The 17,871-nt window shown below is 38.4% G+C and overlaps 1 protein-coding gene across 1 annotated transcript in view; it reads right to left on the bottom strand.

Annotated features, from left to right (window-relative positions):
- Positions 1-5,154: 5,154 nt before the first annotated feature.
- The window catches only part of LOC149570160 (uncharacterized), a 44,653-nt gene continuing 31,936 nt past the window's right edge, over positions 5,155-17,871 (bottom strand). The window contains exon 2 of the mRNA XM_089822821.1: positions 5,155-5,598. Coding sequence (XP_089678947.1) covers positions 5,248-5,598 — 351 coding nt within the window. The 3' untranslated portion in view covers positions 5,155-5,247. The remainder of the gene's footprint in view (positions 5,599-17,871) is intronic.

The following is a 17,871-nucleotide window of genomic DNA, read 5'->3' as shown; positions in this document are numbered from 1 at the left end:
CTCTTTTAGAGATGACATTGGGTGCTTTGGTGGGGTCAAAGGTTCTGGTAGGGTCCCCTGTCTTATTTAGGACCACCTTTTTAGTATTATTTTCCTAGTTCACTTTGACAGCTATGCCAAGTTCATGTGAATTTGCATTGATCGAGGGACCTCGCTCTATAGAGATACCTATATCATTGTTTGTTACTTCTCGCCAACATCTTCGTACTATGCAGTTCACAACACTGAGGGTGGGGACCCCTATGAAGACCTTCTTGATCACATTTCCAGATTCTCTTCCATGGGGAACATCATCATTTTGGGAGACTTTAACGCGTGGACCAGAGACCTACAGCCTCCTCTCCATGATCGTAGATCTAATCCCATGTGTACGACTGACTGCTTATGACCTCGGTTATGTGGGTCTACATTGCCTCTCCAAGGATTGTCAAGGGCCCTTCACTAGGTATGGGCCAAAATTTGCTACAGCTTTGTGAGTCATCAGACTTAGTGATCTTGAATGGGCTCTCTACTTTCCTAGCTCCGAACTCCTCACTTGTTGGCCACATGGTGGTGGTGCTAGCATTGTGGACTATATTCTCTCCACTGCCTCCTTCATCCCTCTCATTTTTCGCTTTACCATCTATCGCCTTCCTCTGGCTGATCATGCCCTCCTTAGCATCACCTGTCGAGGAGCCCTAAAACCTCCTCTCCTTTGCTTATCTGCTTCTTCTTGCCCCTCATCTTCTAGTGGCCTCCCCCCTCTCCCCCCCCCCTCCCCCCCACGCTTGAACTTCTTTTCACTTCACCGATGGTGATGCAAACCTCTTCATCCATCACCTCAAACGACTTCTCCCCCAGGATCCCTTCTTCAACTTTGGGGACGTCACCTCCATGTTCCACTCACTTGTCTCTGCCTTGTGGGGCTCTTCCCTTCTCTCCATTCCCCATTGCACCTCCTTGCTCACCCCTCGTCCCACTCACAGATCTTGCCCCACAAACCAGTGGTTCGATGAGGACTACAAATCCTTTCACCACATGCTTCACTCTACTCCACCCACTTCTTCCTCCTCTCAGTTGAGGCTCAACTACCACCACTTTCTTCACCATAAGAAACTGAAATTCACTTTGCTACAGTGTAGATCTCTTTGTGCCACATTCTTCCAATCTCCAAAGCTCTTTTGGCGCACCATGTTCACACCACCCCCCCCCCCCCACTTTGGACCTTTACTCCCTTGCCTCCCACACCTCCACCCTCTATGATATTCCTGGCCAGCCCCCTCCATCTCATTCTCTCCCCCACCCGTTGTCACCTCTTCTCCTTTTCCCACATTAGTGAGGCAGTTAGAGTTATGAATAGTAGCAGAACTCCAGAAGAGGAAGGATTCCAAGTTGACTTCTTCAAGTTGGATATCTCTGTCCTGGGTCCCTTTCATACAGTGCCCTTTAATTGAGTGGTTTGTGTCAGCTTTCTTGACTCTTGGTCATGGCATATTATCTATCTGATCCATAAATTTGGGCTAGCTTCCGACCTTGGGAACTACAGGACCATCATGGTCGGGCATACCTTTGCCAAACTCTATGTGACTGTGTTGAACGGTATCCTGTCCAGAGAGCTCGATCAACGACATTGTCAGGTTAGAGGTCAGGTTGGGTTTCGTACAAATTTTCAAACCACTGATCACATTTTGACCTTATGCGCCATCATTGAGGAGGCTCGCCACCACTTGGCGAAAGTTTAATGTTGTTTTGTTGACTTTTGCAAAGCCTTCAACTCTATTCCTCAGACGGCTCTCTTTTAGCGTCTTAGGGACACCGATATCTCAAAGATTCTCCTTACAACTATTATGAGGTTATACGAGTGCATTGTGGGCAGATTTAGGACTCCATAGGGCTTCTCTGACCCTATTTAGAGCACTATTGGGGTGAAATAGGGCTGCCCTCTCTCCCCCACTCTCTTTGGCATCTACATCGACAAGCTTGAGGCATTTCTCTGTGATTGCTCACTCCCTAGCAATGGTTGTTATTTACATCAGGTGTTGATCTCTATTCTCCTATTTGTTGATGATGTGATTCTCCTACCATCTCCCCCCGATGGTCTTCAACAGGTCGTTGATGGCTTGGCCTCTTTCTGTGACTCACGTGAGCTAGTTGTAAATTTGGGCAAGACTCAGGTTATGGTATTCAATTGTTTGAGGACATCACACCTCCATTTTTACTTCCAAGGTACTGAGATTGAGATTGCATCTTCATATACTTACTTGGGGGTTAAGTTTTCTGGACCTCAATTCAGCCTAAGACCAGCCATGTAGCCCAGAGTCAACAAGGGGCTCGACTCCCTTACTATTCTTGAGCGACAGTGCTTTTGACACCACTTCTAGAACACCATGACTTCTTGACTCCCTCGTCAAGCCGACTATCCTCTATGGCTCTACTATTTGGATCCCCTCCCTCTTGGAGTCTGACTAGGCCTCTGTTAAGAGAGTCCAAACTCTTTTCCTTCGCCACATTATCAAATGTCACCGGTCCACACTGCACAACATCGTTCTGGCAGAGTTTGGTGCTCACCCTTTCAGATTGGGACCATCTTTGATTTAGTTTGGCTTCTTCACTGGCTCCAAAGCTTTGTTGATTCCTCCTATGGTCGTCACAGATATTCCTACTTGGCTTACTATTCCTCTATGGATGTTGTGGATTTGGACTCTGGTCACAAGTCTTATTGCTGGTACACACAGGTCTCTACCCTCTTGGGCTCGATTGGTATTAGTTTGGATCTTCTTCCCCCCCTTTCAGTTTTCTCTGGACACTCTAGCCCATCTTCTTCCACCTCAGTGGGAGTTGAATGAGCATGTTAGACTTGACATCTATAGACAATATGTTATCATGACCTGGAGGAATCCCCCAGGTGGGCTCCATCTGTGTATGGCCTTCTATACTGAGCACTTCTTTGATATCCATGACAGGATCATCTTACGCCCCTGGTACCTCACTCGTCATTGGACTCACGCTCTTTGTATCTCCTTGGGATCTTTTAGAGTGGGAACTCACTGGCTACATATTCAAATTGATCACTAGATCAACAGGGAGTACAAGATTTGTAGGCTTTGTCACCTCGAGGAGGTTGAGACCGAATCTTACTTTATTTTTCATTGTCCCATTTACTATGAGATTCGAGGGAGATTCTATTGTTTGTTCAAAGAATGTCAATCTCTTCCCTCATTTTTTAGATATGTTGACCAGCACTACCTTGCACTCTACCTTTTGGAGACCATGCAGCTTTGCGAGCACACTATACAACTCCATCTTTGCTTGACATCGACCCCTACGCAGCTCATCACCTCTTTCTCCAATCCTACAATTCTTGCCTAAGGATTGAAGCGACATCTCTACACTATCTCGGTTCACACCAAATTTGTGAGACCCTGCAGAGATCACACTCAGCAGCGTCCCTCTAGTAGATCTCAGAGGCAACCTTCCAAAGTACCTGATTGCTCTAATGTCCACCTTTCCATTCTAGACTACTTCTCGCCTTCGAAGAGTTCTTAGTTGTTATTCATTTTCTTAGTTCTTTTGTTGTTTTGCTTTCACGTTCTTTCTGCAGACACCGTTTGGTGCTTCCCCCTACTGACGTTTTTTTTTTGTACTATTTCCAATCCCTTAGACCCTCGTTGGTCTTCTGTTGGACATTAATAAATTTATCTTATCTTATCCTAAGCAAAACTTTTATTGTATACATATTATATATCAATATTGTTTACTTTTGCTCCCTACACCAATCAATTCTAGTCCATGTACCAAGGTAACCACGTTTATATTTGGCCTGCTCTAGCCTCCTTGTTTTTTCCCTTCTATATTTTTATTTCTAAACCAAACAATTTTTTTTCCCTTTCCAATCTACTCCAAAACATGCCTAGCTTCTTTTATATTTCTTTCAACCAACCAAGTTCACAATTAATTTAGTTTATAAATAATACACATCAATTATTTCTAATTATATTTTTCATAGCGAACATGGGCATTGACTTACAAATAGGCAGTGCATATGGGAAATCGAAACAAATAAATAACAAGAGGCAAGAATATATATATGTCGAAACTTCCATTATTCAAGCAATTCCAGTTAATTTCTTTTATTTTTAATATTGCATTATGTTGTTAAATTTAAGGTATTATATCATCCTTCCACATAAGGCCGCTAAATTGATTGCAAATTTTTTAGTAAAAACTTACCGTATGTATTGCACTCATTTTGGTATCTATGCTTGCAGTATCTCTCACTCTCTACTAACTTTCTGTCCACATTTGACAATCTTCTGAAGCTATCTATTTTCCATTACTCATCACTGGGACGAGTGAAAGCTTGAAGTAGCATATTTGTTAAGCTATTCCTAGAGATCTGAATATTGCAGGCTAACTCACAAATAATTTTCCTTTGAAGCCATTCTTCCTACCTTCTATGTTTTGTTTCTACCATCTTGCATTTCTGCTTCTGTTGCTCTCGTGATCCTCTGCCAGTATACATTTGTCTAGAGAATCAACGTAGTGTTTCTTGGGCATTCTACACAATAGTGGTTTGAATTTTTTATTTATTGTTTTGCTAGAAAGGTTAGCTTTTCATTTTGTATTCTTTTCATATAGAATTTATAAGATTTTAAATCAAAATCACTCACCTCAACCTTTTTAAGAACTCAAAATGAAATTTGAAGGTAAAGGTAATGCCACATCTTTTCATCTTCCCTGATTTTTGAAAACATTACTAACCCAATAAAAATGCTAGCTATAGAGCTCTTGTAAAATAGATTATATTTCACATTCTGCTTAGAAATAATCCTTTTAGAATGCACACTTGTGCAGCTCCAGATGCTCCTTTTCCATTCTTTCTCATATATTTCATTTTTCTGTGGCTAATTGTTGCTGAGCTTGCTCGTTACATGAACATGTCGAGAAGCATTCTTTCAAAAATATGCACTGCGTACATTCCTGACAGACAGACACATACAAATAGTCCACTACTTAAAAAGCATGTACCAATGAAGTCTAGGTATGCAACACAACCTCGACAGAGATAGGGAACCAAATATTCTTTCTTGAGTTGCTAAATGACTAATAAGTCGAACTGAGGGAAAAAATGAAGCTCACCATCAATTCAACTCAGGCATGGGTCTTCTTCTGATATAGGCGATAAAAAACATAAATATAGAATTCAAAAGCTTCATATAAACATAATATTTTGATTTTGTTAGCCATGTATAGTCATTATTGACAAGATTACAAATGCATAGCTCCTGCAATACCAACAGCAGGACCTACAACAATTGTTGGCATGAACATATTTATAATGATGCCAACAGGAGGCCCTATAAAAGGGATCTTATGTACAGTACCTTTGACAAAGTGGACAGCCATAATCCCTCCCAGCATGAAAAGACCCAGCCTCTTACTCCTATCTATTGCTATACGTTTCAAGAGTTTTCTAGCTATCTCATCAAACTGCTGTATATCAATAGGCTGTTCAATGTTCAGTGTCGGATCACTTCGAAACAGTGCATCAATATCATCCTGAGAAACAGGCCTAAGGCACAATTTCCCTGTCTTTGTATCCAGCTCATTTGCTATTCTCTGCAAATACAAACCATAACAAGAATATTATATGTGATTAAAGAATGACCACTGCTCAAAATTCTGCAAAACACTTCATTTAAACTGTGGCAGCATCTCTGCATGCACATAAAAACTACTTCAACAAAAAAATCCATCTTTTCTGGGATACAATAAAATAATTCCAACTTCTTAATCAACACAATAATGTACAAAGTTGAAAGCAGCGAAAAATGAAATTTCAAAGATCTCCTAAACAAGAATCAACTAAACCCTAAATTGTACATCGATTAAGCAAGTTGATTCAACAAATTACAGCTATTGTAAAAGACCAGTTGAAGATCTAGCCCAGCCTGTCCCTTGTCCAGTTTGTAAGAGTTAAAAGTGCAATATGGTATACCTGTATTCCTGATGGAAAAGAACCCATGTTTCCTTTCCACTTGTGCATTTTGGGACCTTGTAAGCATGTTGACTCGGAAGGAACACCAACAATGCCCCAGGAATCATACCTTAATGAGTTCATCGACCATTTCATTTTGCAAAAGCATTGACACAGGCAGTAAATTGCATGTTGCACGCTTTGAAGTTTGATGTGTCTGGAAGTTAACTACTTGAATAAATATAATAGAAACCTTGGAAAACAAAATCATTAGCACACAAGCTGAAATGTCATGTATCATCTCCCATTGATGAGCAAAGCCCAACACAAGAAATATTCAAGTCAAATTATCTTTAAGATCAATTTGAGAAGAATTGTAATCTATGGCCCAAAAATTGAAATGTTCACACTCTTTTATTAAAGAGTATTTTCTTATAAAGCAAAAGTGGTAAACAAATTGCATCCAAGTGCTTTCTAGCTTTTGGAGAACTCGACTTCAAGCTGGTAGAGGAGTATCATGGTATTTGACATAACTGTGTACCCTTAATATGGTAATTATTTGTCATTCACGTTGTAGAAGAGAGAAGAAAAGTATCCATTACAGAATTCAGGTTTCGACAGGAATTAATTCAAGATACTGCTAATTTTTCAGGAATAAATTAAGCATCCTCTATTCTTTGTTTTTATATTTGCAATCCCTGAAAGTTCCTTAAATAAGGCAAATCGCCTCTATTCAAGGAACTTACAGTGATTGCAAATATAAAAATGAAGAATGTAAAGATGCTTGATTTGTTACTAGAAAATAAGCTGTATCTTGAACTAATTCTTGTAAATGCCTAATATAATATTTTAAGTTCCCGAGAACACTCTACTGATAACGGGCTCTATGTTTCCAAATGTGAAAAATTGCACTTAATCATCTGCTCACAAGTCAACAGTTGTTATGAGCCCTTGACAGATTAACCCCTTAAATTATTATGTAGCACCCACGTCTCATCTATAATGGGGTTTCTCGTGACTGATAATAAGTATCATCTACAAAAGACATGAAATTATCTTCTTATCATTATTTGCAGTCTTGACCACTATATGGAATGATACTTACTGTATTGCTTAAAACGCCCACATTCTATCCCATAGCATCAGAGTATTAGTTATTACAAAAACACTGGAAAGAATGATAAGTCAAGGAATTTTAATTTTGTCTGTAGATATCATTTTTCCCTTTAAAAAGCTTTGACACAACCTTTTAAATTACGTGTTCAGCATTTATCACTTGATCTCTGTATCTTTGGATTCTGTTATATCCAGTGCATCGATAGTTGTTCCGATTCACTTCTTCTGTCACTAAAAAGCATGCACCAGGAAAACCAGTTCTATATAACATCCTAGTGGTGTCATTCCCGTGCTTTATGAAACTATGCCAACTTCTTACTCTTCTCAATAGCTTTCATCCTCGCCATTTTCAAAAATTATATAATCTTAAATATATCTGATATTGCTTCTTTGACATACAGGGCTCTTATCACACCCCAGGATTTGATTGGCTTAAGAGACCTTGTTCACATCAGCTATAACAAACTCAACTATAGTATTTATAATCTACTCCAACGATAAAATAGTTCCATCATTTTTTACAGTAAAAATACTAATGGTTTGGTTGTCACTTCAAAAAGGGTGCATTTATGAAGTATTGTGAATTTTTGAAAGAATTGCGATTATGAAGGGTTCTGAGTTTTTGGAAGGACATAGATGAAAAATAAAACAAGATTTATAAATCACTATTGAATAAGAAAAAACGGAGAATCGTATCAGAAGGAGAAAATATAATAATATAACAAAATAAATAAAACTTCATATCTTTGGCATATTTTTAACTTGAGAAGCAAGACAGCTCTAAAAGTGTTAGCACGAATGCTGATGGTATTCCTTTGGGGAGTACACTAAGCATTGGAGAGCATTTAGCACAGTTGACATGCTGCATTCATGACTGTGTTTATCATTGATGACAATATAGTATGGATTATGTGAAGACTATTAGAGTAGTAGACAAAGATCGTGGTTGTACGGACAAAGGTTCAATGTTTTGGTGACGCACGGTTATGGACATGTTCTACATTGTGTCCTTATGTCAATATTAAGAGCGCATCGAATAAGTTGAATAAATGCGGAAGATATACATGATTTACAGAAAGCAGTACATAGATAGAGTACCTAAAAAACAGTCACTGTTTGGATTGTATCTCCTAACAGAGATAGAATCAGGATATGCAAAGTTAGACAGTGATAGAGGATAGTTTGATGATGACATCAGCGAGTGCACAAGGTCTAGAGTCCCACATGTGAGAAGTTGTAAAGACTGTGAGCTGACAATGTTGTGTAATTGTGAAATACTTGATTATCTTAAACGGTCCTATTATAATTAATTGGGAAAGCCTCAAAGCCGACTCAAGGCATTGTTTTGAGGACTTGGTATAAAGGAAAGTATTTTCCTTGGTTGTAAAGTGTGATTTCGATGTGAATCAAGTGTGAAGTGTGCGAACAAGAGCAAAGTGCTTGGTAAATGCGAGTAAGCGATCCAAGGGATTATTGGATGTGAAGTTGGTGATCTGGTATCGAGATCAGGGGGAGCAGAAGTCCAGTTGACAGGGCAGAGGAAGAGGAAGTACAAGTACAGTTCAATTCTATTACTTTGCAAGGAATTATACAAAGATCATTTGGACAGTGGGTTCATTGGTCTTGCCCCTGAAGCTGTTTGGACAATGGGTCCATCTGCCTTCTACAACTCCTAACAGGTACTGATATATTTCATAGACTCCTAACAGAGTCCATCCTCTAACAAGGAATATTTATATTAGTACATCATCTTGTGGGTATCATCCCCATTGAGGTTTTCCCTCTGATCAAGGATTTCCTTAGTTAACATATCTAGTGTTATTGCATATGAGTATCTTGTTATGGTTGCTGATTATATTACTCATATGGTTAAGGTTTAATAAGGTTGATAATTGTGATAATAGTTGGATAACTAATTCACCCCCCCCCCCCCCCCCCAGCTATATTGGTGGACTATATATTCTAACAATTGTTAGAAAGGCTAAGGTCGTCGTTGCACCAAAAGATCGACCTATCAATGTCCGATACAACCAATAGTCTTATACAACCATAGGAGGCAGTTAAGCCATGTTGCGAATCCTGCAAGAGACGACGGCCCACTGCCAACAATCCCCCTCCCAGCATCACTCGTTGTGGCCTACGAGATTCAAATATGTGACCAAACTCTAATACCAATTGTTAGAAAGGCCAGGGTTGCCATTGCACCAAAAGGTCGACCTATCAATGCCTGATACAACCAATAGTCTTATAGAACCATGAGAGGCGGTTAAGCCATGTCACAAATCCTGCGAGAGACGTTGACCCACTGCCAACAATAATTTTGTACTGTGAAATTATTAATGGGTTGATTGTGACTCTTCAAAAGGGTGCATTTATGAAGTATTGTGAATTTTTTAAAGAATTACGATTGTGAAGGGTTCTGAGTTTTCATAAGGAAATAGATGAAAAATAAAACAAGATTTATAGATCACCATTGAATAAGAAAAAAAAGGAGAAAATAGAATAATACAACAAAAGAAATGAAATTCCATATCTTTGGCATATTTTTAACTTGAGAAGCAAGACAACTCTAAAAGATGGTAAGGCATCATAAAGGTATGTGTATAAGGTATGCTATATAAAGTTTTCTTTAGATTGAAAATATGTATTAACTTAAGTAGTGCAATTTAATAATTATTTTAAATTGATATTTTCTCATTAACTCATTAACTGAATTTAAAGAAATAATTATCAAATTCCCATAGTGCCAATGTAGGGACTGCACTCATCTCTATATGGATGGCTATGTGCCAGTGTAGAGTTTGGGTTCGTCTCTACAAGAATGTCTAAGATGGGATACATGGAATCTCATAATGCTAGTGCGGGAGGTTAGTACAATCCTTGTATGAATGGCTAATAGTGCCAATGTGAGAGATTAGTATAACCTCATATGAATGGCTACATGAGTGCCAAAATATTCTAATGAGTTGACATATATATATGTGATAAGGCCTTGATAGGGAATGTCCCTTCCAAAAAGAAAAGTTTTGGGGTTAGAATAGAGAGCAAAAAATTATAGTTAGACTAGTTATCATTTTGTTCCGACATTTATTTTGCAGGTATTACTTGTCCCGAGCTAACCCTGACAGTGGGGACATTACACGAGAGGGACGAGTTTCCAAGACAACAATTGTTTTTGCCAAGTTTGGGGGTGACAAGGGGATGACTATATAAATATAGAGAAAATATAAAAATATATAGCGAATTTTGCATGCATACATTACATTCATATGAAAACATGGATAAAGAATGCCATTTAAACATCATAGGACCTTAACATACAATATTTCAATAGTCAAATTCAATGCTCAATATGCATTCATAATTCAGAATAATCGCCAATGTGCATGTAATGTTAATAACATAAAAATTTGAAATAAGCCATAATTCAATATTCATTTTAATTTCATTGTCAATAGCAACTAGAACAACAACTCACTTTCCAAATTAAACACACTACTATCATTTAATTCTGACACTACATCTATAACTACACCTCCAACTCATTATGAGTGGACTGATATTAACACAAAAAGGTCTGCTATACAGTTCCCGATCATGATATACGATTATTATAGTAATGGTACCTTGATGCAACCTCCAATATTCACCATATCTTGCAGAATAGGCTCAAATCAACCCAAAACCCAACCCAACATTGTTGTATTGCCAGTAAATGACATCAAAATGCACAAGCTAGGTCTGCAATGCACTTTTCAGACTTTCCCAACCCCTTGCAAACAGTCTGCTATATGATTTTGAGTGTGTAACATGACTGTAACAACATTCTTAATCTCATGGTTCTTAATGGAATGTTGTCAAAAAATAATCAGATGACCCCAAATAGTAGGAATTAACTAAAAAACAGTAATAAGCATGTTAGGATGATCTTGGAAAGAGTGGCCCACTTTAAAATTAAAAAAGAGAGTTTTATAGAAGAAAAATATTTTTTTAAGTGTTGATGTTGTCTATCTAATTGGGGATGCCCATCCGTCCCAAGGACTTTCTAGGCATCGCCAACTGTCCCAAGACATACGGGCATCTCCCCAATAAATTCCCAAAGTCCCTAGAATGTTTATGGTATAGGGATGGAGGGTTTTAGGCTGGAGATGCATAATTGGGTAACGCTGCTTTGTGGCTTTAAACAAGCTCCTCAGGCTTCGCATATCAAAATTGATAAGTACCTTTCAAATAATGGTTTTCATAGAAGTCCATTTAATTCTAATCTGTATGTCAACAACACCGGTGATGATATTCTCTTCTTGTTGTCTATGTTGATGACCTAATTATCACTAGTAGTATAAGACTTTTGTTGATGTTAGTTTTTGTACCACTACATAACATATTAGCAATTGAATACTTGATATGAAGTATCAAACACACAATTCCTCTCTTGAAAAGTTAATACTTATGAAGACATAAGCAATAACTCCAATGTTCCTTACACCTGTGGATACTACCTCAGTAAATCAATGTGATTTGTTGGTAATCACGTAGGCAGGCTTACGTTATTCATTCGAAGATAACTTGGTCTTTGGTGGAATGATGGTGATGGTGATTCGGTGTGAATGTCAAATGATGTTGATGGAGAAGGTGATGGTGATGGAGGGTGAATGTTCTTACGACTTACGCCTTTCTAACTTTCTTTTTCAAAACTCTGACTCCTAACTACTTGCTATACTACTCCTCCTATGAATGGAAAGATTAGCAAATGGAAGGGAATCGAATCTAATGAAAGTTAACTAACGGCTCCACCTCCATAGATGCAATGATTCAAAGGAAAATAAACTAGTTTACCACACAAGGCTTCGAACAAGCCGCTAGGATGCTAGTGGCCTAGGTATTGATCCCTATCAAACATCCACTAATGCTACCATGCAACTATCCATCTACTGTTAATCTTACTTAGCAACTTGAAATGAAATCTATTTTAGCAACTTTAAAATGAAAATCTTATTCTAACTAGTGGAAGTAGAAACCATGTAACAATACCAAATGTTCTTAATCACCATGCAAGTCACAACAATGATAAAAAGGAGCAATTTTGGCATTATCTTATGTAACAATTTTCTCCGACCCTTTACAAATGAGAGAAAATGGCCTTATATAGAGGCCAAAATGTACAATCGACGATAGAGATAGAGGCAAAACTAACGATCCAAATTGAATCCTACAAACCCTAATTAGGGTTGCCACCCCATCGACCAATGAGAAGATGCCACCTCATCAATGGACCAATGAAAAAAGTGAAAAATGAGCAACCAATGAGAAGGCACCAAAATGGTGGCCAATCAGAATTAGATACTTGTCCTATCCAATAAGACAAATTGCCACTTAGGCTTAAATCAAATGATCTTCTAATATAGTTCTACCCTTTTCTTTCATCTTTTTAGCCAAAGTAATGAACTTGGCTAGCTTGTCGTTGACTTCCTTCATGGGAGGACAAGGTGTGTGTTTCATCTTGAGCTCAGCTGAATTCATCATGTTGCTTGTTGCTTGCAGTGTCTTCTCATGGTCCTTCTCATACTCTTCTACATATCCGATAAAGGCATTCAGAGAGACAAGGATGCCCAAAAGTTTCTTCTTGATGGCAACCTTCCCCAACTCATCCAATCTCGATCCGAAATCTGTCTTGTTGATGTTCTCCTTTTTGATATCTTCAAAATCAAGCATAGCCACAACGTCGCTCATCATGGTTGAAATGGAAGTGTAAACACCTGGGCTGTGTTGTGCAATCTCACTCTATACCTCTTCAAGTATTCTCAATCTGATAGTCAAGGCAACAAACCAAGACTCCACTGTACTCAATCCTCCTTCATCAATCAACTTGGCCCTTTCCAAATATTTCTCTGGGAGCTCAATGAATGTGTGTAGTCTGGGAATAGCTAAATCCTTTTGGAAGGAAATCCTTCCATTCACCTTCAAATATTTTGAATTTATCTCTAATAGCCAACAATGACTTGAATGTCGAGATAAAGGAAGGCAAGGAATTTCGCCCATCTTGGATCGTATCATGGATCCAATCCTTGACTTCACGCAGCTAAGCCAATATCTCTTCCATGTTGCTCCCGCTGTCTTGAGGAAGGGCTGTCTAGTGCAACTATTGGATAGGTTGGCAATCTCTCCAATACTTGTTCTCAGCCTCCAACTTTATGATCTTTTCATTTGCCTTCCTCAACCTTTCTCTAATTGAAACTATGCCCTCCTGGATCTCTTCACATTCCATGTCATTCGTGTTTCTTCCCAAGTTATGCTCTACTATCTCGTATTCCTGAGCTACAATTCCATCCACTGCCTTGTTAACCATTGGTATAGCAATCTGAACCTTTCAGTGCCCATCACTGTCGCTAGTAATCACCTTTGTCATTGTTTTTGCAATTTGTCTCTGGTTCTCGCTATCACCCTTTTCTACTAATCCTTGGATGTCCTCAACTGTTTGGACCGTCACTACCTCACCTCTTGGCATAAGCATTTGTCTTAACCATAGTGGTGTCGTGCATCTTCCCAAATCTGGATTTGGTTCAATTAGCCCATCATCACCAACGGTCACAGGCGCCTGGCTTACTTCCTCAATATCAATTGGCCCATCTTCTCCACTAGTAACTACCATGTCGTCTCCATGTTGATTCTCTAAGAGAGGAGAGTACTCAATGCTATCAATGTAACCACTTGATTCTGAATCAGAGCTCACCTCTACCGCAGTCCCTTGTTCACTTGTGTTATCCTCTTGACCTCTAGCCTCAATTATACTTTCCCTTGATGGCACTGCATTCTGCCTCTTTGCTGGAGGTTCCTAATGTTCTTTACCCTTTTTAATCTCCAAACCTCTCTTCTTACTTCTAACTATTCCTTTTTGTTGGCTACCTCCTTCACCCCTGTCCAATCGATTCCATTGGACCTTCTTTTGGCTTCACCTTCTCATAAGTAAGGTTTACCCTTGACTTTGTAATTTCCTCAACTTCCCATTGTACCAGGACTCGGTGTGCAAATCCACTGCCCTTGTAACTACCTCCAAGGAAGGATCCTGATGATCATTCCAATCCACTGGATTCAACTCTATTCCCTCTACTGTATTATAATCTTCTCTCAACACATTTTCATCATCCTCTAGTTGATCGGGAATATCAAGGCCTCTCCATCTGATTGCCCTCATCATGTTCACTGACAATCTTGAGAAAGCTAGCTTTCTCATGTGAAAGTCATCCCATGCATTGGCCCAGAAATCCTCTATGGTAGGAACCTGTTTAAATGTATCTCTGTGAGATGCCTTGATAAGATCATTAGGATCAAATCCTTGCCTTGCTCTATACCATGCCAGATGATACCATTCTAATTCTTTCTCTGCAACTACAAAGGCCACAGGATTGGGACAACTATCATTGCCAATTCCAAATGACAAGGTAATGCTTCTCTCACCTCTGAGTTTCATCATTTTGTCATAATGCTCAAGTTGCCTAGCCAATTCCATCAAAACTACCTTGTCGGGTGGGTACCTTGGAAATCTCTTGGGACATATTGTGCTTCCTGCTACTCTAATATAAGTGAATTGTGGAAATTGGATGAACCAACTCCCATACTTCTTGACTTTTACTTCTACTTCCATTGAGATTCTCTTAGCAGGTGTCCCTTGCAATATCCTTACCGTCTTCATGGCAAAGACATCACAAAACATCTTATAGTCTTTGTTGTTGTGCAAATGAAGTTGTGGATAGCATTCATGCACCAAACATTGCCCCAACCCATTGCCAATTACTCCTAAGGCCTTAAGTCCTAGATTTTCATACAATCTCGCAATTAGATAGAACAGATAAGATCTCATGTAGAATTGTTTTTGGTGTTGTACAGTTCTAAGTTGCAACTCTAGATTCTCGCTTATAATCCTAGCCCAATCAAATCTTCTTTTTCCTCTTTCAATTTCATCGTAAAGAAGTACATCTAGTTTTCAAATTGCATACCTTGAGCTAGGCCCATGATTTGGCTGAGAAGCACAATGAGATCTCCATATTCTGATTTGAAATTTGCCACTGTGAGCCTCGATCATCTGGTTACTCCTTTCTTTCCCTCGTGTAGCCAATCCTATTTTAGATGCATGAAATAAGCTTCTTGGTTATCCTGAAATTTCTTGGCTACCTGCATCACCACTGTCACGCTCTTGTATTGGGGAATGTTAAATGCTTCTTCGATTGCCTATCCGCCAATGTTGGCCAACACCCTCTGCCCTTCATCAAAAATGATGGATTTACTTATCAGATCAAACTTGGATGCGCACTCCATAACCAATTCTGGACAAGGCAAGGTAGGAGGAAAAGTTGTGGCATGTACAATCCCACTTCTGTATATCTTCTTTGCCATGGGGGATTGTCCTTCCTTTACACTGTCCTTTACCTGTATCATATTTACTATACCAACATTGGTATCGGTTATTCGCCTCATTTTCGAGAAGAAAGTTGTTTTGGGCATCATATTCTATTTGTCTTTCTTAGTATTTGTTCCCTTAGGGTTCTTGCTTGCACTAACATTTACCATCCTAAACACTTATTTCTACCCCTTCATTCTAAGTGATATGGACTACCCTTATCGATCTCCAACCTTCTTTCTATCGATGGATTCTACACTTATTTCTGCTTTGCCAAGTCCTATCACTACACTTATCAATCTCCAATCTTCAACCTAGGATGGGACTAACACACTTATTTCTACCTCTTCGTGCCTTAGGATGGACTACACTTATATCTCCCAACTTCATTCCTAGGGTGGTCTAGCTTATTTCTGCCTCTTCAAATGTCCTATCATGGATTCTACCCCTATCAATCTCCAATCTTCAATGTAGGATGAGATGATGGAGTGGTGGATGATGAATGCAAGAAGAACTGAGAGAAACAAAACTAGACAAGAACAAAAGAGCAAAATCCGCTTAAGGACCACTTTCAACTCTAAATGAATTGAATTTACCTTTACCAATGGCCAGATCTTCTTTTGAATTTCGGATCAGACCTAAGAATTTCAAGCCCCTTGCAAATATTGATGCCCTAGCTGAAAAAATTAGAATTTTGTCCACTTGAATTGCCCATGTATGTGCCAAAAAAATAGGCTTTATCACTTGTTTTCTTCACCATCAAAATCGTCCAATCTCTAGGAGAAAATTGCAGCCCCTCTAGAAAATCAGAATTTTGTCTTCCACAAATTTTGGCTCCACAAAAATTGCCTTAGGGCAAGAAATTCTGATTTGCCACAAGAAGTTGCCTAGGGCAGAAATGCAGTCTTCATGGAAAAAAATCAGATTGCCAACAATGGAAATCCACCTTTGCAAGAATGCCAAAATCTAGAAAAAATCACCTTCCTTACGAAAAATCGCTGCCTTCCTCAAGATTCGCCCAAGCATGGAAGAGGAGGATGGAATGAATGAGGAGGTAAGGGGAAGGAGATCCCTCTTATACCCAATTCACTTGCCTTCTCTAGCTGGCCGACTTGCACTTAGGAGGGAAAAAAAAAAACATTAATTAATGCACAATTCTGGCCTGGATTAAATGATAAGCTAAAAATTAATTTTGCCACAATTAAAGTTGTATTTTTAAATTGCCGGTTAAACCAAAATTGCAAAAACAAAATAAATAAAGCCTTGGAGATGCTAAATATTTTCATTTAATGACGATTTAGTAATTAATATATCATTAAAAATCAGATTTAGCAAGCCGAAATTGATTTTTTCAATTTTAAATTACTAATTTCTTTAAATATTTTAAAATCTTCAAGGCAGATTTAATCCATTTAATGCCAATTTTTGCAATTTAATCTAAATCGATTTTGCTATGCAATTTTAATTTTTAAATAGAAATAAATCATTTCACTAGAATCTAAAATCGATTTTGCAATTTGATTTCACCATCACAAAATTAATTTTCTTCACCGAAAAAAAAATAAAGATTTTCCAAAAAAAAACAAATCTAACAAAAATTTGATTTTTTGAAAATTACTCAAGTTTATACAATTATATCCAAATTTTTAAAAAAAAAATCATCTACGTACAAAATTCACAATTTTATCTTGCCAAGTGTTGTTCTTTGAAACTTGTTCGGCCTAAGGATAAAACTAGTCATTCTGAAAAATCAAGCTTAAAACCGAGTGAAAAATAAATTTAACCTCCTCCCTCCTGGCTTGAAAGTGTCCAAGACATAAAATTTTCTAAAATCAAAAATTTTTTGGACAACTTCAAAAAATTATTTATTGCCAAGGCGATCGAAAAAAAGGGGGTCCCCAAAGTTTTGGGGCGATGGTGTGAAAACTTCACAACTTTTAATCAATCCGATCAAACACAGTTTGCGTCTATCCTTTGACATGACAAACTTGGGACTTCTGCATTATTGTTTAGGTGTTGAAGTTTGGCAAATTGAAGGTAGTACCTTCTTATCTAAGTATTTCTTCCATCTGCTAGACAAGATTTTGATGAAAGATTGTAAATCTGCATCCACCCTTATGGAGAAAGGGATAAAGATAATAGCCAAATCATTTTCACTTGTGGTAAATGAATTAGAATTCAAGCATTGGCAAGCGGTCTCATCTACCTTATTGCCATTAGGTTTGATCTTTGTTTTGCAGTGAGCTACATTTCAAGCTTCATGGCAACTCCCAAGGCTGATTATTAGGTGTCAATGAGGCATGTGTTGCATTATGTAAAGGGCACTTTTGATTTTGGTCTTTTGTATGGTAGAAGTCACGATCCTAGAATTATTGGTTTTATAGACTTAGATTGAGGAGGTTCC

This window comes from Cupressus sempervirens, chromosome 3, assembly GCF_028749045.1.
Source record: "Cupressus sempervirens isolate cs-2001-9-10 chromosome 3, ASM2874904v1, whole genome shotgun sequence".
NCBI lineage: Eukaryota > Viridiplantae > Streptophyta > Pinopsida > Cupressales > Cupressaceae > Cupressus > Cupressus sempervirens.
Note: the sequence above shows the minus strand (reverse complement) of the source record. Positions and strands in the feature narration are given on the sequence as shown.